Genomic DNA, 22,247 nt, shown 5'->3' with positions numbered 1-22,247 from the left:
GGGTTATTTATAATGCAGTGGTCTCAGATATTTGTCAGATGTACAAGAATGAACAGTGTAAAGAGAATGACGATATATCCAAGATTTTAATTTGGAAGGGAAAAAAATGCAGTGAGAGAAATTATTTTAGAAAACTCCATAGAATAAATCTGAAGGTCCATGGTATCAGTTGCAGAAAATCGAAATCTCATGTGCTTTGAACATTTAAAAATAAATTTATGTAAGAAAAAAGTAGAAGAAAACACTTGTTTCTCCAGACAGACATGGGGGGGAATGGCATTAGAAAAATGATGGCAAACCGCCATCAAGGAAGGAGTCCGAAGACAACAGCATGTTCTTTCAATCCTGCTTCTTTTTGGCTACCATTGTCAATCTTGCTACAGCACAAAAAAAACAGTCACTGAATCACTAAGAAAAGACATGATGCTTCCATAGTGAGGTATTTGACCTATAGTTACCCAAAATCTGGCACTTGTCTTTTTAAAAAGCCTTGGGTGACAAGTGATGTTTCACTGATGAAGACAAATGCAGCTTTCCAGTTCATACTCACACACACTGGCTGCTTCCTGAGAAGTCCCTGAGCAAAACTATGTTCCAACAAATGCAGTTGTCCAATCATATCATGACCTACAGCAGAAATAAAGCTGGAACCAATTAGCTTTTTATCAATAATCAGGTGTAATCTGTGTTTAAAAGTGGACACTTTAAAACGGCCAACCTTTGTTTTGGTCTGCTGGTTACATACAGAGCAAAATATGTGCATACTTGTATATCATCAGTACATCTGGGAAACATCAGTCACAGGTGTATGCATACTTCCTGCTCAGAGATCTTCCAGCTCCAGGGTCATTTATTACCAACACTTCCCTGTTGTCACTGTTGTTTGCTCTGAACACCTCCCTCTCTTCCTTTAGAGACACTATGTTCCCCCACCACTGGCCCACCTCTCCTCTCTTTTGGCCTCCCAACCTGAACCACTCTTTGGTTTCCTTGCCAATTCCAGGAGCCAGTCTTGGCGACAGAGTTGTCTGCTCCTCTCATCAGAACTCTGGAGTTCCTCTTTTTGAAATGTGTGCTCTACACATGTCTTTGTCAGTCTTTGGAAGCCAAAAGAAAAAATGATGTCTCTGAGCATCTTCAGTAGAAAATGTATAAAGGCTTGGAACAATTTCAACAACCGATCTATATTCTACGGAAGATTATTTTTAATATGCTTAAATCTGCAGTCAGCACACCAGAAGGAGTCAGAATGTATTTACACTTAAACACGTGGTTTATTAAAAGTAAGAGAAAACATAGTGTGTGACCTTTATAGCTGTGGATTCTACAAGTAGATTACAAATCTGTCCCAAACATGTCTTAATAGTAAGCAACATTAATCTTCTTGTTTATTCTTGTTCTGTGGTGAGATATTGTTGGATTGAGCAAAGTGTTCAGACATGGCAGCCAGTGCTCGGAAGCGGTGAGAGATTGTATTCTTCACTTCTTTGGGCAGTTCAGCATAGCTGCAGATGAGAGGGATATATTTAAATGTGAATATAAATCTGTGGAATAATGTTAACAATCACAACCACATATAAAGAGTATAAATAATACTAAATAATACATGGCAACATGAAAATTGCTGAAACTGGTCATGAACAACAAATTGTCCCCAAACAATGAGTTGACATCTGGCTCCATCTAGTGGTAGGAAAAAGGAAATTCACGCAAAGTCCATACTCACGTTTTGTCAAATCCCTTTGGCTGGAAACAAGGATCCCAGCCAAAGTCTCGAGGTCCGCGTGGTTCCACAATGTGACCCTAAAATACCAAAGACAAAATAAACGGTGAATGGAAAGTAAAACACACACAGGAAGAGAGAGAGAGACAGAGCGAGACATACCTCTGTTTTCCCTCTGAAGAGTTGTACTGGTTCACCCTTACCGGGACAGAAAGCAAAAGTGCAGAGAGCCCACGCTGATTTATCTTCAAACCCAGCTAGAAGTTTATACAAACCTACAAAAAACATTTGACAAGATAAGAGATGCTGAACAGCTCACTCTACTTGTTTAAATAACTTAACAATATTACAAACATTACCTTCTGGCTTGAGTTTATCCAGGAACCATTTTCTACAAGAACACAATGTAATTGTGGTAATTAACATTATTATTATTATTATTATTATTGTTACCATTATTATCATTATTAATAATAATAACAACAATAATATTAATAATGCTGATTACATATAAAGAGAGTTAGTATGTGTTATTACACTACTCACATGTAAGGACCAGGCAAGCCTCCTAAAGCTGTGAAACACAGACATGTGTCCTCCACTATCACTGGCCCATCAATCTGAAGGTGAAATTCATACATTAGTTTAAATCCTCCAACAGATATGTTCATACAGATGTGATATTATAGTTACTGTACCTGCTGTGCAGCTTCCTTACACTTGTGTATGGAAATCTCATCTGGCTCCCCCTGGTACTCAGGTACTGGATAAATAAGTTATATTTTTAAAAGTGTTATTTCATTTAAACAGAAAGTTCCTTGAGATGGTCAACAGGTCACTATTTACAGTTATATTTAAATAGGCATTACAACATTTGATTACAGTGTATTACATTACATTTACATTAATCTGCAAATTATTCCATGAATTTATAAGAGAAAACCCTCCAAATTCCAGGTTAGTTTAATCATTATTTTATGAAAGCATAGTGTTATGTTGGACTCTCTTTAGATACTTACAGTCAATATTTTTTGACACTAGTTTGTAGGGAAACGTGTCTCCTAGGATCTGAATAACCTGTTGGATGTGGAGAGAAAATAAAACAAGGTAAAAAGCACAAATAATGATTGTGTTTATGTACTTCTTGAAACCGAAAATTTGACACTGACCTCTTCGAGTTTCTTTGCGTTTCCAGTCACGAAAACCACGGACCTTCCTGCTTGTACAGCCATGATGAAACCAATGGATGACACGGACAACAAGTACAAACGGACATAGTATTTCCGGTTCTGCAGCGGCCAATGACATTACATCTGAGAGCCTACGCGAATCAGTGAGCAGTGTAAAGCTCCGCCCATATACACTCCACCAATCAGCGAGCTGTGCATCGAGCAATCTGTTCCTGAATGAAACTTCAGAGCGTCGTGCCATGTGGAGAAAAAAATCGTAAACAGGTTGTGACACTGTAAAATCAAACGTCTTTGTGACAATTGTAAAAGAGCTTCAGTTGATCATGAGTCTTTTACCTCGCACTTCTGAGGAGTTCAGCTCTGCGGAGTACTGGGAGAGTTTTTTTAAGAAGCGCGGAGAAAAGGCCTTTGAGTGGTACGGAGACTACAACAAACTCTGCGGCGTCCTGCACAAATACATCAAAGTGCAAGATAAGGTAAAGAGAAGATGTCGAGCAGGTTGTGTCCATGTTCAATAACCAAAACACCAAGTCATAATACTGTGTCAAAATGTATGTTTGATTTTAAGAGGTCATCCAATCCAGTTAAAGCTGTTCATAATATTGCCACTGTGCTTAGCTTAAATAACACAAACAATACTTACCATCCCTCCATTATCTACTGCTTTATCCTCTACCGGACCCAGGGTAAAAAGTACTCCCTTATAAGCAAAGGTCATATATTCAGTAAGACTGGAATCATATTTATACATTAACTTCAAGTATTTAAATCCCTGTGGGATAATATTGTCAGTAAGATATGTTATATTTCTTACTTCATTTATATGTTAGTAACAGTTTGTTGTTCAAGATGTTAATTGGAAAGCAGTATTATTTGCATGTCATTGTAAAGTTGTCATTGTGCACACTGTCACAATGATGGCAAAACACCATTATCTGCATTTATATTGTTTCTCTACATTTCTCTCTGTCACCAGGATGGTTTGCAGTATTCAACTTATGACACATCATTCCTCCTTAACCAAAAAGAGTCAACCTATAGGGACATGAACATTTTCTGTTGCCCCTTTAAATATCCCAAATAAATTAAAACGTGTAGTTCACTACCACACTGTCAGGCCCACATATTTACCTTTAATCTGCAAAGTAAGCAGCAGCTTTAGTCACAGAGTAAATCAAATGGAGTAAAACATGGCCAGTATTCTGCAATTGATTGTAGTAGATTAGAAATAAATACTTAAACCTACTGCAAATACTAAGTAAATATGCTGATCTACCTCCCACCACTGCCAATGACAGTAACTGCATATATATTCTGTCTTTCAGGTGTTGGTGGTCGGTTGTGGTAACTCTGAACTCAGTGAACAGCTGTATGATGTTGGCTACAAACATCTGACCAATATTGACATCAGTGAGACAGTGGTGACTCACATGAACCAGAGAAATGCTGAGTGCCGGCCGGGACTGACCTTCCAGCAGGTGGATGCTACACAAACCCCATATGAGGATGCCTCATATGGGGCTGCTCTGGACAAAGGAACACTGGATGCCATGGCCTCTGAAGAGGAAGGAGCTCTGGCTAAGAACATGCTCACTGAGGTAATAAACCAATTAGCTGTGATTTCACTTGACAGTATATCTTTAAACTTTGCATTCCAGTTACAGAAGTTCACTTGTATCTGCAGGTGGGTCGTGTGCTGAGTGTTGGGGGCAGGTATGTCTGTGTGACTTTGGCTCAAGAAAGTGTGATTAAGTTAGCTGTGGAGCACTTTGTGCAGCTGGGGTGGGCTGTGAGGCTTCATTGCCTGCAGGAGGAAAGTGGAAAAGAGGAAGATTCATTTGCTCTGCCCGTCTTTGTTCTGGTCTGCACCAAGTTTCGTCAGCCGATGCCCAAACCTATTCTTGAGATGTGTCTCGGGGAGGATGGAGCCCCAACACGTCTTGTACAGGTTTCAGAGTTGTTGTCAGCTGTGCGGGAGCATCAGGCTTATTCTGCATTGAGAAAGAGGCTCCGCACAGGCACAGACGCCAGCTCTAACCTGTCACTTACACTCTGCCACACCAAGACCGGCCTTCCCAGATACACTCTTACTGTGCAAGATTCTTCCCCAAGAACCAAGGTGCCAGGATCAAAGCACTTTGCTATATTTATTGGTGAGCCATCCTGTCATGTCATCATTTCTATCTTCCTGTGTAGAGCTTCCTCTCACATGATTTGTGTTGTCTGACTCCTTCTGCCATCTCTTCATGGTGTCAGTGCCTCAAGGCAGTGAAACGGCTTGGATCTACAGTTCTGGTGAAGGGCGAAAACAGCTGGCAGCCAGTGCGAACTTTCGACGGCTGGTTATTGTGGCGATGCACAGGAATCAGGAGTACACAGACATGCTGGCTGTCCAGTCAGAACTCTCACCAATGGTGATGGACCTGGCTCCTCCTGGTATGCCAGCCAACCAGCAGGTAAACCTTTTTCTCGAGACACATATTTTTTTTTATGATTGTATACTTTAAGGACTCCTATTGTTCCTTTATTTTACCATAACACATGTGTCTCTTTCTCTATTCAGGTGCCATTTCTGTCAGTGGGAGGTGATCTGGGCTGGAGGGAGGAAGTGAGCCAAGGTGTGAGCCAGATGAGTGGACAGTACTGTGTGGAGAACGTCAAAGGAGAAGATGGAGAACTGTATCGTAGACTTGTCTTTCTATCAAATGCTGCCCTTGTCCAGTCAGAGAGCCGTCTTGTGTCCTCAAATACCAGTCAGTTCTTTTTCCTTTCACTTTTCTGTCAATACCATTTACACCATACATAACTTAATCATAGACAGCTAATAGTTAAAATTAGACCATAAATAATTCAAATAAACAAACGTTTATCTTCTTGCAGCCACAAGCCAAAAGAAGAAGAAGAACAAAAGGAAATCCAAGTCAGCAGCTGCCCCAGCAATATCCTCAACCTCTCTGTCAGTAGACAGTGGCTTCCTCTGCTGTGCTCATCATGAAATTATGGTGGCTGGCCTTGCCTTACTTGGGGTGGGCATGCCAGAGAGCAAAGGTAAGTTCAGTTCACATACAGAATAAACAACCACAGCTTTCGTCCTGCATGAAACATCTCACTTAACTGAGCTTTACCTGTGACTTTTCTGTCACTTCTATCTCCGTTGGCAGACATTCCATTGTCAGTGCTCCTGGTGGGACTTGGTGGAGGAGGTTTGCCTCAGTTTCTGCGGGACTTTGTCCCTAATGTTTCTGTTGAGGTTGTGGAACTAGATCCTGTTGTGCTGGAAGTGGCAAAGGAATGGTTTGGATTCAGACCGGATGATCGTTTGACTGTCACTCTTGGGGATGGCCTTGACCGCATCTGTGCCCTGGAGAAGGAAGGTTAGTGAAGGAGCAGCAGGTTTAAGTAAAGCTACACCAGTGAATATAATAACTTTACAAAGAAGTGACTATTTTTTCATTTGCAGGAGCTGGTTTGTTTGATGTCATCATGTTTGACGTAGACAATAAAGACAGCACTGTGGGGATGAGTTGTCCTCCTGCTGCCTTTGTGGAGGCCTCCATCTTACAGAAAGTCAGCAGCTTGTTAACCCCCCGAGGTAAAATATCTTTACTTATTTGTCTTGATGTGCTGAAATCTATCAGGTGTCTATACATATATAGCCCTGCACCTGCTTTTAAATCAAATAAACTCTCACAAAGAGTGTATGTTCATTTTATAAGGCCTTTCGTTTTTTGCAAAAATACTTATCTCTCCCTGCTTCTCCACTAGGCATATTCATTCTGAATCTTGTGTGCCGTGACTCGGTCTTGAGGAAAAGTGTGCTGCAGCGTGTAAGTGACGTGTTTCCCACTATACTCTCTCGGAAGATTGAAGGGGAGGTCAACGAAGTCCTGCTGTGCATCGGTGCCGATAAAGAAACGTCAACCTCCGCTCACATCCTTCAGTCCCTGAACCAAGCAGCCAAGAATCTGCAGAGCACACTCTGCTCAAACAGGACTGGGACCAGCCGCTGTCCACATATAGACATTGTGGATTTGTTAAAGGACTTGAAAGTGGAGTAGAAATTTCAGTGGGGTGTAGTCGTGTGACTATGACTTTGCTGTCCAGTGCATGTGTACAATTACAAGTAAAATACATTTTATCAACTTTTTGCATTGTGTTAAAAGCCAAGGAAAAGTGTGTTTTAAGAATACATTTATATACAGACAGTGAAGAGACCTGTCTGATGTGGAGAAGTTATTTGTTCAATTTGTAACATTGTCATACTTTATCTTAAGTTTTCTTTAACATGTAATTTCCAGTCAGGTCCTCACACTGTTAAAGAGAGGATTTAAAATAAGTGTGAAGTGGTTTTTGCCATAGCTGAAAACAGGAGACTGAGAGAGGGTGTCTTGATGGCCGTGGTTCTTGTGAATGGAAGCCAAACTGGCCTGAGCAGAACTTTGACTTTTTCTGACCTTAGACAAATGTTATGCTACTAAAAAATAATACAGATCACTCTTGAATTATAGGGTTGTTTGGGTACAGTTTAAATGCAAGTGAGACAATTTAGTGTGTGATTAATTTCAACATGCACTTTCAACATGCAGTTGCATAGTAAAACACAGGTAGGTGAAACATATTCATAGCCTCAGGGTTTTATTTACCCACCTCTCTATTTAATCATAATACAGTGACTTTACTTATACATGTTCCATAATGCTGTATACTATTACATCAAAGGGTTATAGTGGGTGTGCAGGCAGACAGGTGCTCCAGCACTCTGTGCTGCAGGAAAGCAGACAGTCAGAAGATGATTATTACTGTCTTACTTCACCACAGGGTTTCTCAACATGCAGCCAGTTTAAAGCGACAGCATTTCAATTCATTGTGGTGATGAAATGTCATTCAAAGTTGCCACCAGATGGCAGTAGGATATTTCACTTTGGCCAGGCCAGAGAGGTGTGAAGGAAAAATGCTAGAATTGCCAAATAATGTCCTATTGTCCTATTACCTGGGTTCTTTTGACTTGACCCAACAAATACAGTTCTTCTGCTTATTGTGTTTCTCCAATGTAAAAGGAAGAAGTAAAGTGATTTAAGCATTTAGCAGACCGTTTTATCCAAAGCAACTTACAAAAGAGGAACAAGCTACATAGTCTGGGAAAGAACTCTACTATATAGGAACAGTGGACTGTTAGAGGGTGAACATGCTGAGGTGAATCAAAAGATGTGTGGACTCCCCATCAACCTACATATTCATTCACTACATGATCTGTTTGTGTGTGTTCCATTCACATGTAGTCTCTGACCTCTTTATGACCCATGTGTTTGTTCTCATCTGCATGCACATGTGTGGTTGCAGTGCTAATCACTGGACCTGCCTGGAATCACCACAGTACCTGTAGGAGACAAGCCAGCAGACCTGGAGGACCTTAACGTGACCTGATGCTGTTTAGTTAGTCTGTAAGTAAAGCTGTCACAGTTTTGGCTTGGCTAGTCCACACAACCTTAACTGTCTTTTTGAGGATTAAGTGCTGGTTTTAGGGTTAGGATTAGATTTAGGCATTTAATTGTGATGGTTAAGTTTGGGCTAAGGGGCCATATAATGCATTATGTCTATGAGGTGTCCTCAGTAAGATATTAAAACAAGTTTGTGTATGTGAGGCCACATGAGACCAGCAGTCCTCATGGACACCAAAGCCTGGTCCCAATAAGGCAGAATTGAATTCCTGAGTGTGGAGGTGGGCGTGGTTTAGGCAGTCAGGTGTAATAGAGAGAGAGAGCGAGAGGGCAGAGCTGGTTCAGCAGGAGCAGCAACAGGTGAGTTGATTAACTCAGCTGCGCAGTAGTGGCTGCACCAGGGAAAAGTTAGTGCAGAACTTTTACAAATCATTTTTGTGTTTTGACTTGAAATTTAATCAGTTAGCGCTACACCTGCTGGGAAAACCCCTCTGTGGCAGAGGGTCTGGTTAAGTTTAGGGCTAAGATATGAATTGTGGTTAAAGTTGGGGTTAGGCATTCACTGGTTATGATAAGGAAGTCAGTGCAGTGTCTGCAAGTTCACATTTGTGTTACCTCTTGACTTTTTTTCTGGCATAAACACTAACCTCAGGAGCACTCGTCCTCACTGGGCACAACCTAAATTATAATGAGGCACAACCTAAGTTCTGAGGAAAAGTTTAATGTTAGAGGTAAGATTTAAATTGTTGTTAGGTTACTGTTATGATAAGGCATTAACTGGTTATGGTTATGGTTAAGGTTAGGGATTAGGTTTTGGTCAGGCAGTCCAAATAAATGAAAGTCAAAGCAGTGTCTGAAGAAGAATACGTATGTGATTGTGCAAAACACAACAAGAAAATTGTTTTATTATTAGTGTGTATTACAGACAGCTGCAAGTCTATGATTTAAGAATGGTGACTGTAATTATCAGCCTGCCTGATTGTCAATTAAAATTTGTGCTTTAAGTGTGTGTGTGTGTGTGTGTGAGTGTGTGTGTGTGTGAGAGAGAGAGAGGCTGAGTAAAGCACCATAAAATGTAAAGCACCACCAGGTGCTAGCTCCTTCATGCTTCTCCTCATTGCTAATGCATTCGCCATGGAAGCCCAGTGGAAAAAGTGGCCTTGTGTAGCAAAGAGCTGCAACATTAGATATGGGGCCTGATGCTATTACTACACTAAATAGGGGATTTGGCTCATTCTAACCACATGCTGTTCAATCTCACTCATTTCCCTGGTTCATGCTGTCGTCGGAATGGAACAAATGGCATTCTGGGAAAAGTTTCCCACGACACATCAGAAAAGTCAAACCTCTCTGCCTATTTATAGTACTTTTAACCAGATTAACTAAGGATAATTGAGATGATTTTGGAAACAGCCAGACTACCCCCTTGATCAGCAAGCCCACCAGTTGATCAACCATAACTGTGATGAATTAATTAAATAATTATATACAACTCTGAAAGGCATTTCCTTACTTTATTTGCGCATCATCATTTTTAGGCAACATATATGTGTGTATGTGCATATATACATAATGTGTATATATATTGCCACCGTCTCATGTGTTACACATTCATCATTCATAGTCAGTGTCCATAGCTGCAGATGAATTGGAGATACCATCTTTTTGTAATATTATTTTTAATATTAATTTTGGCTTTTCATAGGAATGCAATCAAGAAGAAAAGAAACAGCAGCACATGTGATCACAGTTTTCGAAAAAAGTAAGAAGCATTCAATAATTGTAATCTTTCATTCAACGTCATACATGTCTCAGAATAAACTCATCCATCCACAACACTGGCAACAAGTGTCACTCAGGAAGCAAACACTGTCACTATTCACACAGTGGACTACAAAATACTGACAGTGTGTGGGATTTCCCCCGGTGTCCAGTTTCCTCCCACAGTCCAAAGAACATTCAGAGGTTGACTTGACACTCTAAATTAACCGTCGGTGTGAATGTGAGAGTGAATGCTTTTTTGTCTTTTTATGTTGGCCCTGCGATGGATTGGCGAACTGTCCAGGATGTACCATGCCTTTTGCACTATGTCAGTTGGGATTGGCTCCAAGTGGGATTGGCTTAAATGTGCTTTATAAATAAATTGGATTGGATTGGTGTCAGTCCTGCCATCGAAGCTTCTTATCCTTGGCTGTTGTGCAGCTCATATGTAAGCGCTGGCTGGCCAGCTGCAACCCTATATTCATAAAAGCTGGAGCACTGGTGTTGTTCTTACTGCAGAGAACCTGTCATGAATTACAGGTGAAGGAATAGCTCAACCCTCTGTCCTTCTGTAAGGCCCTTAAACAAATAACTTGTATCAAGATCAGTTATAATATAGATTTTGTCCTAAATAGGAATATGGAACAATCAAAACACAGCTGCACAGTTGAGTTGCTAAGTTTATTGACACATATTGCATTTCAGCTTGATGGCAGATCATTAAACATAAAAAAAACATAGCATCTTCTGATATTGTTATCGCTGTATCTGTGAAGCCCATGGGTGGAAGTAAGTGAAGGTGGCCCTCTGTTCTGATGTCAGTGGGGCTGCCATCTGTCTGCCTGTCTGTGCCTGCTGTACAGGAGCAGAAGGTCTGCACAGCAAGTGTAGACAGGCAGACACACCACAACAGTCTTACCCTGTCTCAGCTGACTGTATGGAAATGGGGGGAAAAAGGAGAGGAAGGGAGATGACATCACAGCATTTGTGTATGGATACAAAAAGGCACCTGTAAACATTCATACATGGATGACAATGCTTCAAACGCTGCTGACACTGAAATTGATTTGTATAATGTATGACAGATATAACTGAGTGGTTGTAGAGAACATTATGTAGAACACATTTATAAAAAAAAAAAGTTATTGCTCTTGGTGTACACTTACAGGAAGGCCATGTTGTGACTAAAAATAAACTCCATCTCTGAGGAGTATTTGTGACACAATTATATGTGTAATTGAACGAGAGCATCTTTGCAGTTCTCTGCTGCCACCTGGACTTGTAACTGAGCCCCACCATTCCTCCTATTCATCCCCCTCCCCATCCGTCCACCTCCCTGCTCACTCGTCCCCCCTTTTCTTCCTCTTTTGGGAGTTCAGGCATTTGGAGCGGCTCACTCTGACACAGCTGGAGCTGTCCCAAGCCAAACTGAGACACACACACACACACATGCACGCACCAGTATACACGGTGGACAGACTTGTATATACACTATGCAGTACACATACAGACTCTGATGTAAACAAAGTGCCTTGCAAATAGTGGAGAAAAATATACACTCACTCAGGCAGACACATGGTCACTATTTCAGATAAACACTAGATTGCTTGAACACAGTGTTCCCAGACGCAGCCCCAGGCGTCCATGTTGTACACTCATGGGTGTTGTAGGTTTCCTATCACTGTCATCCACTCACTTACTCGCACACACTTAACACATCTGTGACAAATAACACAGAGATTACTGCTTGTGGTGGCTGCTTCAGAGCAACAAACTCTGGCAGTCTGCGGTTCATGACGAGACGCCCAAAGTATGTTTCACGTCTAGAAACTACTTTAAAAATCCAATAATTTATCACTTTGCTTTTGTGCACTCATCGTTATATATCTGCACACTAGTTTAAAAAAATGGGATCAGCTGTAATGCAGTGCATGGGTGCATTGTCAGTCATCCATATTATCATAGACGATCAGATCTGCTGCATTTCCTCTGGTGTGTGTGTGTGTGCAAAGTCAAATGAGCTAAACCTCTGCCTCTTCTCTATTTTAGTTGCTGTTCACTCTCTCTCTCCCTCTCTCTCCCCCTCTTCCCCCGCCCACACTACATACGCATATATTTCTTCGACTGCTGCTCTGCTCCCCTTTATTTTTTTTACTTTTTTTTTTAACCTCGATTGCGTTTTCCCTCCTTTCTGTATCTCTGTCTGCCTCTCTCTCTCTCACTGACCCCCTCTCTCTCCCCCTCTCTGTGGTTGGCAGTCTCCCTGGGACTGTGCACATTCCTGGCTGGAAAATCTGAAGCTTTGTCCAAACACCAGCTTCCAAGATCTGCCCAGAGAAATCCCACATGGCTGTTTCTACACTGCAGACCTCCCCCTTTGACCCCCACCACTCCCCCACCCCAATCTCGCCCCTCTCAATTGAGGCTCTCAAACAAATATCCCTCTCTCCCCCCATCAGCTCCCCCTCCAACATCTCTCCATCCTTGTTTGGGCCGCGTCTGTATTTTTAACATCTTTAAAGCGTCTTCCCGCGCATTACCAACATTTGTGCACTGCACTGACCTCAGGTTGGAGTTAAAATCTCCACAGCACACTGAACAGACAAACATTCCTTTAGCCCTCGACTGCCAGAGCTCCACCAGGCACCCTGAAGAAAAACAGACGTTTCATGCCTATACACTTAATCTACACACTCCCCTCTGTGTGTGAGTGTGTGTGTGCGTGTATGTGAGGCCTGCTCCATATCTCAAATCCATTAGTCTATGGGAAGAGGAGACATAGCTTCAGACACCACACCTCTGATGTATGATAGTTCACGACCACCCTGACACTAGTTGGAATATGACGCACACATGCACACACACGCACACATATATAGTGATGTCTGTAAACACAAGAGTTATTACACTAACACATAAATATATATTATGGAAAATGTCAATCACAAATTAAAGCTTTTCCTGATTAAGGTCACCCTCTCTGCCTTGATTGGACCTGCATTCAACAATGACAGTTAGTTAAAGCTGACAAGTTCTACAAAATGGATGACACAGTGTGCGACTGGTGACAGTGTGTGCACATTCAAAGGCATTTGCACATGTGCATGCAAACGGAACAGATCAGAGAATAGTGGCTCAGCACATGCAGCTTTTCATCTTGTCCCGGGTCTTGGTATGGAAGCACTTCCTTGCACAGTCTAACCAATGTGCAGACTACTGTACACCAGTAAGATCCTGAACAGGTAGTCTGAACACTGGGATGACGGAGCAGGACCGTTCCTCACTTTTTCATTGGAAATATAGGCTTTTCCATCTGTGGTTGTTTGCTAGCAGTCCTGTCTGTGGCGCAGTGGAACCAGCAGAATGTTTCCTCGGTCGTTTTCTTCTTTCTTATCCCGTCTCAGTGCTGTGTCACAGGGCGAGGGGTCTTACGAATACATCTGACATGCAGTCCTATCGCTGTCCTCCTTTGGAGATGTTCATGGATCTCGAGTCTGGAGTCCGCAGGGCTGTGTTCCGAGCAGTATCCAGTCTTGACGTGGCACATTCGCTCATTCAGCTAGGGATCTGCCTGTTCACTTGGGGAAGGAGTAAGGAAATAAGGGGAGTGAGAGAAGGAGAGAGATTTAGGGAGGAACTTAGCAGCCATATATGGGTTGATGGGACCCATGGGTAATCAACTTTGGAGGGATCTGCAGTTTCTCCCCGCTTTCTCCTGCACAGGCTCTTCTGCTCTCTATGTTCCTCAACCCTTCCTCATCTACCACCCTCTGTCCATCTATCCACCTCCATCCCTCCTCTTCCTCTCTTCCTCATCTCAACTTTCTATTTCTACCCCATCAGAGCACCATGTACTCTCTCCAGTCTCCTCCCCCTCCGTCTAAAGCGATCCCAGATGTTGCTCCATGGGCGCCAATCGCGTTCTGTCATTTTTTCATCCTCTGTAACAGGAAGTGGGCCCCCTTCAGAAAAAAAAGAGGGATGAAGGAAGAGAGTCGTAGGGTTCAGGGGAGCACAGAGCGAGGGAAACGTACCAGCACATTCACATATTATACCAACAGCATCCAAGACATTTACGACGCCTTCATTGGCAGGGATTCTTTAGTTATTATTTTTTTTTAATTTCTCTTCTTCATCTTTCCCCCTCTTGCACATCCATGGCTGTTCCAAACAACTGTTTGGAAGCCCCTTTCTCAAAGGTTTCAAAGAGGGAGCAGGCCAGGGAAGAGAGATGAGGGGGAAGGGCTTGACTTTAGGAGAAATGTTGTGTTAGAGCCTGAGTCTGAGTAATGACTTTCACATGTGGGCCCAGTCTCTCTTTCCCTCTTTTTTTTTCGTACTCCCTCTCTCATTCCCTCCCACCCTGGTTAATTTCTCTGTACCCGGCCTCCATACTGTCTGTTTCTCCTCACTCCACCAACTGTTCTCTGTCATTCATGAGTCCCAATGGCAATGACAGACTATAGACTTACAGCATCTCTCTCTCTCTCTCTCTCTCACTAGTTAGTCAGGCATCACCTAAACTTAGATGCTCTGCTAGTCCCTCATCTCCTGCTCACCTTGCTGCTTGCTGTCTGAAATCCCTTTTCATCTTTAGTAATATTTACAACCAGACATGCATGTATTTCAGCTTGAGCCGTCTGAGTAAACTGTTTAAATTTTTCCCCCCATTAACACTTGAGTCACCTCTCTGTGATGTCATATTTTTACACTACATTCTCATGCGTCCCTCTCTCCGTATTCTGCCTTTTCCAGGTGAAACAGGAGAAGTATACGCTTCCTTTGGACAACAAGAACAATGTTGTAGAATGGTGTTTTGCCCTTCCTTTGACCTCTTTCATTCAACTTCACTGACAGAACAGAAAGGATATCCAGTGGGTACTGCAGTGGGTGTAAAAAAATGTTTTGTCTCATTATATGCCAGGCTGTTGAGGGCAGGGTAGGTTTTGAGTTAGCTGGGTTTATGTGTGTGACACAGATTGAGTAAGACAGAGAGACTAAAAGAAAGCATAAAGGAAAGAGAGAGAGAGAGCGAGAGAGTGCTGGAGCAGACCCAAAGCTTTGCTGATTTTAACCGAGCATGTGGGCTTTGTTTATAATTCTGTGCAATACTGCATTCAAACACACAAACTGGATTTGTATGTGCATGTGCGTGAGTGTACATGTGTGTGTATGTGTGTGTGCGCCTTTGCCAATGTGTGTGTATTGACCACTGCATACCGACGGCAGGCTCATTAAGCAGCTAATCAAAGCCAGAGAGCTTGGATCAGAGATGAGGCTGCTCTTGTTTGGAAAGAATTGCTCGACTCACCACAAAAAGGAGGGAGAAAGAAGAACTGGAAGGGTTGTGTGGAGAAAGAAAGCGGGAGAGAGTATCAGAGCCATCGGCCAGGAATGTGTCAAAGTCTGTCCTATGGCGCCCCCACCCCCTCACCCCAGCCCCCATCCTACTCCCCTTCACTCTCCCTGTTTCTTTCTGTATTTGCGTGTGTCTCTGTGTGTATGTGAGTGAGTGTGTGTGGCAGACATTGCAGTGGTTTTGTCCTTGTCTGACAGTAATCAAAAACCTCAGGAAACTCTTCAAATCTAAAGCAGTCAGAGCTCCGCAGAAATTCCTCAGGATGAGTGAAAAAAAGCTCTCATTGGCCATGAGATGGTGAGAGGATACCAAAGGGGACAAGGGAAAAATGTTGGTGTTGGTGATAAATCAGCACAGAGAACAACTGTGCTCACTAGTGTATACAAATGTTAGTGACCAGATCTTAGTGTAATAGCACTCTAGTATTGTCATCTTTGGCCTGGCTCCCTGTCTGTTAGCCACCACGCCCTGACTTATTAGCCTCACCCATCCTACTCCAGCCATAAGCTCACAAACCGAGTTTGAGTCTGTTTCTTAATCTCCCCGTAAAGCTTTCTGCAGCTGCACTCAGTCAGTTTTCCCTCTGCATTTCTGTTGTCTCTCGTTCTCACACACACACACAACGGTTTCACATATTTGAGGTTAATTGCTATGTGTTCTGAATGTGAGAAGGGAACAACAAAAGGAGGAAAGAAACAACTGAGTGATTAAAGAAAAATGTTTAACAGATGGGCCACAGCCTACTCCAGATCCCGTGCTTGTGTCTTACTTCGCTGTGCTGCCTCTACGCAGACGAAGCACAGAGACGACGCGAGGAAAAAAATACATGACAGAGATGAAGGGATGAGTTGCAGAGAGGAATATTATATCAAGCAATACGTGAGAAATACTGTAAGGGAGCCTATTATTATTATTATCTATGTGGATAAGCATACGTATGAACTGCAAATGGCATGCATGTGCATATCTTTTTATCTATAACATATGTAAGAGAATCTTTCCATTATTTGTATCACACAATATATTCACTGTATGCAACTCTTTTTTGGTAGACCAACTGTAACCTATTGAACTAATTGTCTTTAAAAAGAATTACTGATATTATATTATATTACATTAATTAGACTTTATTTATCCCACAGCAGGTGCAAATGGGTCGTTGGTAGACGAGTGAGAAGTACAAAATATGAAAATAACAAGCAGTAAAACAGAACAGATAATAATAATATTATTACATAATAATACATAAATACATGATATTAACATAATTTGCAATACAAAATATAAAGAATGTAAGATAAAATATTAAAAATATCAAGTTATATATACAATCAACACGTTACACCTTTTAGTGCAGAGAGTGAAAAAAGTACAACATTTTTGCAAATATATTCTACAGTTTTTTTACTGATCGTGATAAAATACAGATATATGATTACCAGGATGGTGCAAACACATACAGGTAGCTGTCTGTGTTAGGTGTCTGTTTGGATGCCACTAAACCACACTGAATTTTAGGTCTACAGCTTTTTACGTTTTCAACTTAATGATAAGGAATGCTTTTAATGGGTTCACATTTTACACATGAAGACAACCAAATTACAAGAGCTGCGTGAAGAAGGGGGTATTAAGAGATTAGAACATCAATCCCAGAAATCATCCACATGGTGTTGGGTGCATTTTTTGCTCTGATATTGTTTTTTAAATACACCACAGTAACTCATAATAGGCACTTGGCGTCATAAAAAGTAACCACTCCACAAAGTGATAGTTAAATTAAATGACATATTGTGTGATTGAGTCTAAGTGTTTTTAGTACTACTATGTTCCTCGCTCCTCACACTTTTTTTTTATTTACATCAGGTGTAAATTATAGCAGCTGAAATGAAGTGAAAACAGCTGAAATTATTGTGTGCATTATGGCTAAAACTGAGGACATATGAGAGACCAATAATGACATTACTAAAAGGTTTTAGTTGTGGAAGACTGTGGTATGTGTGACACATGGGTTAGTGAGTCTAAGTCATTTAAATATTTATTGATTTGTTTTGAAAATGATCAGTCAAACCATCATCAATCACATTCCAAAAGAGAGAGAGATAATTGATTAAGCACAACACAAGTTTAACTTTAATATTTCAGAAAACGACTGATCTAATGACTGTGATTTTCACACACGACCATCTCTAGAGTTTACAGGGAATGGTCAGGAAAAAGAGAAAAGATGTAGTGAGCGGCTGTGCTCATGGGTGAAATGCTTTGTTGATGCCTGAGAGAGAAAAATGGCTAGAATGGTATACATTATACCACACTGGACACTTTATTAGGTACACATAATACTTAAAGAAGTGGCTTGTGAGTGTATACACTAATATGCAAGTCTTAGACAAGCTTTGTTGTTTGCATTTTCACCCTGTGTGTGCATGGATTCTCTCCAGGTGCTCCAGCTTCCTCCCACAGTCAACATGCAGATTGGGGATTTAGTTAACTGGACACTAATAAAAGACTGAATGGTTGACCTGTCCAGAGTGTGCCCTGCTTTTCACCCCTTATTTCCATTGGCTTCAGCCCCCTGAAACCCTCATGTGGAGAATAAAATGGAAATTCTGTAGTCAGTGGCATTTGGATTGGAATGATGTGATTGAATGTTGGTCAACTTTTATAATGTAATGCTCAAGCATGTCTTGAATGAACCTGGTGTAATAGACCTTTTTCACAGCAGATAATTTTTGAAATTAAATAATAGGACAAACGCAGGTTTTACCAATAAGATTAATCAGGGTTCCATTCCAGTTTTAAGAAAGCCTGGGTGTAAGGGTAGGTCAAACTTAATACTTTTAAAACTTTTTAAAACTGCATACATGTTTCCCATATTTTCAGGACGTGTTCCACTAAAGTGATTGAGAAATAATCATACTGTATGGTTATTAAATCTAATTATGACTTTTGCACATTGCTGTATGTAAGCACATGTGTTTGCTGCTATACTGTGCTTAGTTATTAATAAGTTTAAGGAGTTTTCTGACTTTGAATTGCTGGAACATGTAGAATGACTACAAATCCCTGGAGTTGTCCTGTCATACTCTGATTCTGTTGGACGACTAGAAGGTTTTTCTGCTACGGCACGGAGTCCACGCAGAGAACGTCACCATCAGTGCTCTGACTCTCTCGTTAAACTTAATGAAATCCAGCCCTCACCTTAGCTGTGGGGAGCTGCACCTGTCTGCACTTTACCTTTGTTTCATTGCACTTTTTGCCTTTGCTAACCTTAAAGACTGGCCATAAACCCTTACCCCTCTTTCTCCATGTTCCCCCTTCTCTTTTCCTGCCAAAGTGAAAAGGCAAGTCCCCCACCCCTTCCATCTCGCTCTGTCGTTGGCTGCTCAGCACAGCATTCTTGGCCTATGATGTCACTACAATATGTGTATGTGTGTGTGTGTTCTAGTCTGTTTCTAATCAGCAGTTCCCCGTCACCCACTCCTCCTTTTCTTTCTTCTGCCCTCTCCTCCTTACATCCCTCTTTTATTCCCTTTGTTCTGATCTCTGTTTCTCTGTTCCTATTACTGTGGCTCTACACTACATCCCCAGCACAGAATAGATGACAACAGATGACAATAGACATTGCTTCATACATCAAATGTTTGAACTGATCTTTAGGCTTCTTACACCACGATACACTGCACGGTGCAACACAGGTGAAAATGTAATGCATAATCTGAACAGTGTATGCTGCAGTTCCCCTAACTCCATTTTGTCTGTGTCATCAGATGAACAGTGAAATGGAGCATTTGTCAACTTCAGACAACCAGCTGGAACTTCAGGTGGAAACTAGTCATGAACTGGTTGACTCCTATACGAGCATCATCTATGAGGTCAAAGAGCATTGTACACCATATGACCAACAGTGTAAGATATCCAGACCACACACTCAACTGTTTTTCTTGTATTCTCTTTATGACATCTTTTAACCGCCAGCTTTATCAGCAAAACCTGCGATTTCACTGTCTCTATGTATTTATTTATTTTGTGATTACTAAGTGACTGTTCCTCATTAGTCTTAACTTGGTCATTAAAGTCTGTATGCCTTTGTCTACTAACATTTCAAAAGGAGACCCTTTTGAAATGTTAGTTGAGGATTTTTGAAATAGAGAAGCCAAATAGAGAAAAAAAGAGATTTTCAACACCCCTTTAAGAATCTGGAGCCGTAATCCCAATTCAGAGTAAAATATCACTTTACAAAGTCTTACATTTTGACTTTGTCACAGCTGTTTGTAATCCCTCTCTGTAGGTGAAGGAGTTCATTAGCTCTGAGCTCCTGGCCCAGCTCTATGCTCTGGGAGAAGGCTCAGCGCTGATGTATGAGTCACCAGAGCAGCAGCAGCAGAAGCGCCAGGAGTAAGTGCTTCACAAACGGAGAAATCACTGGAGAACCCTCCACCTTAACCTGCCCCCAATCTTCTGCCTCCACCTGCACTCTGGAGGACACAGCCCCCCCAGGTACAAATATGATGCATGGACACATCCTGGAAAGAAAACTGAGCTCCCCATACCTGTCTTTTAAGGTTTGCATCTCTAGTCAGTCAAACACTACATAAAACTCAGTAACTGGTGGCGAGCCAGTGATGCATCGCTATGCCACACCTGTTCCTAGAGGGCAGACTCCCAGTGGACTCACCGATGGCCTTCAGCAGCTCACTGGCCAACCAAACTGTGCTCCTTGTGTAACAGTGTGACTCTAAAACCACACACACTTATGTCCTGATTGCTGACCTCCACTTATAATGATGACCTTCAATACACACAATACACTGGCATTTCTGCACTTACACACATTCAAAGCCTACCAAGGGTAGAGGGAATTGTTATTTGAGCTGGGTGGGGGTCTACTGGAAAATGTGTTTCTCATATTCTCTTTCCCATCAGCCTCAGTAGACAGACCTCTCTCCACACAGCTTTCTGCTGGAGCCAGAGACAACAGGCTGAGCACTATGTCAAAATGTCTCTCCGTCCTTCACCCCTTCTTTTCCCTTCTTTCTCCGAGTATGCATTTTGTTTTATTGCCTCCCTCAGTTTCCCTCATGCAAAAACAGTTATTTTCCCTTTTTCTCCCTGCTTCTTTTTCTTGTACATTTCTTCACTTCTCCTCTTTCACTGGTCCTCCTCCCCTGCTTTTGGCTTGTCTCTCCTTTTTCTCTCTGCCTCATTTCCTCTGTGCTCTCCAACGGTTCTGTAGGTTCTTTCCTGCATATGGTCTCTCTCATTCCTTTCCTGACTCTTGTATTCTGTCTCTCCCCTATACTGTACATGCACTATAAATGACATTATTTCATTACTGTAGGCCTTTTATCTGTTCCTCATCTTTATCCTTACAATTAAAAATAATTTCAATGGATGTGGGGGATGACGTGTGACACTCAAACTTTCAAATTTTGTTTGGAATGCATATACAGTGACAGTTGTGTGCAGGGACCAATGTTTCAGTCTGCTTTTGTTTCTTATTTTCACTGTTGTAATATATAATAATAGGTACTGATTTTTTCTGTCCAAATCTTTAACAATCCTTTTCATATGAAGCTGAAGTGTAAGTTCTGCTCAAAGTCGCAACATGGAAACCTAACTGCAAAATGGACGAATTTGAATAGCAAGGGATCAGACATTATCTTTATAATTTTTAATTATTTGTTCTGTTGTTATAGAATGTGTAGCTGCACCTCAGATCAAACCTCCTTCTCTTTGTGAAAGATATTATTAGATGGTGGTATGTGGTCCATTTTTGGAGGATGAACATGCACAATATATTATTACTGTTACGAAAGAAACTGAACTGTACAGTAATAGAGTTTATCTGCTCTTCTCTAAAGCCAACCCCAAGACACCCCAGCTATGAAATAATGTTCCTGTCTGCACAAGAACTCAATTACCCATCTGCCATCAGCTGCAGCTGACTGCTGTGTGTGATGGGTAATCCAGCTGAAGCGCTATGCTGGACTCCTCGCTGTATCCTCTGGGGAGCTTCTGTCTGCACAATTCACCCTGCCTTGAACCTGTTTTGTACATAGCTAGCCATAAATGATGGGATATGCTTGTCTCCTCCTTTTTCTTAAGTTCCTGAATTTTAAACAGTGTGAATTTAAAGGAATACATCTGAACCACACTTTTAATAGAAAGGAGGACAGCATTACTATACTATTATTATTATTACATTATTGCAAACTAGGGTGCAGGGACAGAGGAGGGGCAGAGTTTTTATTGAATTTAATAATCGCATTCATTAAGTGTTCAAAACATTCCAAATGTTTAACATGAGTCGTTTGTCTTATAGGACTCCCTGTCATAGAAACCACTTACTGCATCCTACAGTGATTGCATGTGTGTCTGAGGAGGAGGACGTCTGCACAGATAGCAACACCCTGACTGGCCTTTGTGCTCCAAGTCGTCTGATGTTATGATCATGGCACCACAGGAGCAGTCAAACCCAACAGCAAAGCATGCAGACACATTTTCATCTGAGCCAGAAAGAGGAGAGGTGAAGGTGTGACACCTAGCGTCCATTTCCACTGCTGCTAGGTTTAATTAACTCCCTGCTCTTGGGTGTGGACTGAGTTAACTCAGTGTAATGCATGTGTATAAAAAATGTTCTTAGTCACATGTGATTTTGCATTGTGGGCCAATACATGAACTTTTCTTAGAACAATTTGGAGAAGCACAACACTAAATTTTGGAAATTTCTCATCATTCATCAAATTCAAAATGAAAAGCATTTACACAACAGACAG

General features: G+C 41.6%; 2 protein-coding genes across 2 annotated transcripts; one reads left to right on the top strand and one right to left on the bottom strand.

Moving 5' to 3' along the window:
• Positions 1–1,250: 1,250 nt before the first annotated feature.
• Positions 1,251–2,986, bottom strand: itpa (inosine triphosphatase (nucleoside triphosphate pyrophosphatase)). Its single transcript, XM_044043232.1, has 8 exons — positions 2,893–2,986; positions 2,743–2,800; positions 2,422–2,486; positions 2,270–2,343; positions 2,083–2,114; positions 1,886–1,998; positions 1,727–1,803; positions 1,251–1,505 (listed from the first exon to the last, which is right to left on the bottom strand). The coding sequence occupies exons 1-8, from the start codon at positions 2,953–2,955 to the stop codon at positions 1,376–1,378; spliced, it is 612 nt and encodes a 203-aa protein (XP_043899167.1). The 5' UTR covers positions 2,956–2,986; the 3' UTR covers positions 1,251–1,375.
• A 62-nt stretch (positions 2,987–3,048) lies between these two features.
• Positions 3,049–22,231, top strand: mettl13 (methyltransferase 13, eEF1A lysine and N-terminal methyltransferase). The gene is made up of 12 exons (XM_044043229.1): positions 3,049–3,389; positions 4,239–4,511; positions 4,598–5,066; positions 5,170–5,369; positions 5,477–5,666; positions 5,794–5,961; positions 6,075–6,287; positions 6,374–6,505; positions 6,679–8,354; positions 19,239–19,377; positions 19,760–19,968; positions 21,794–22,231. The coding sequence occupies exons 1-9, from the start codon at positions 3,237–3,239 to the stop codon at positions 6,969–6,971; spliced, it is 2,091 nt and encodes a 696-aa protein (XP_043899164.1). The 5' UTR covers positions 3,049–3,236; the 3' UTR covers positions 6,972–8,354; positions 19,239–19,377; positions 19,760–19,968; positions 21,794–22,231.
• Positions 22,232–22,247: the final 16 nt, after the last annotated feature.

The sequence above is a fragment of the Solea senegalensis genome, linkage group LG14 (assembly GCF_019176455.1).
Source record: "Solea senegalensis isolate Sse05_10M linkage group LG14, IFAPA_SoseM_1, whole genome shotgun sequence".
Taxonomy (NCBI): domain Eukaryota; kingdom Metazoa; phylum Chordata; class Actinopteri; order Pleuronectiformes; family Soleidae; genus Solea; species Solea senegalensis.
Note: the sequence above shows the minus strand (reverse complement) of the source record. Positions and strands in the feature narration are given on the sequence as shown.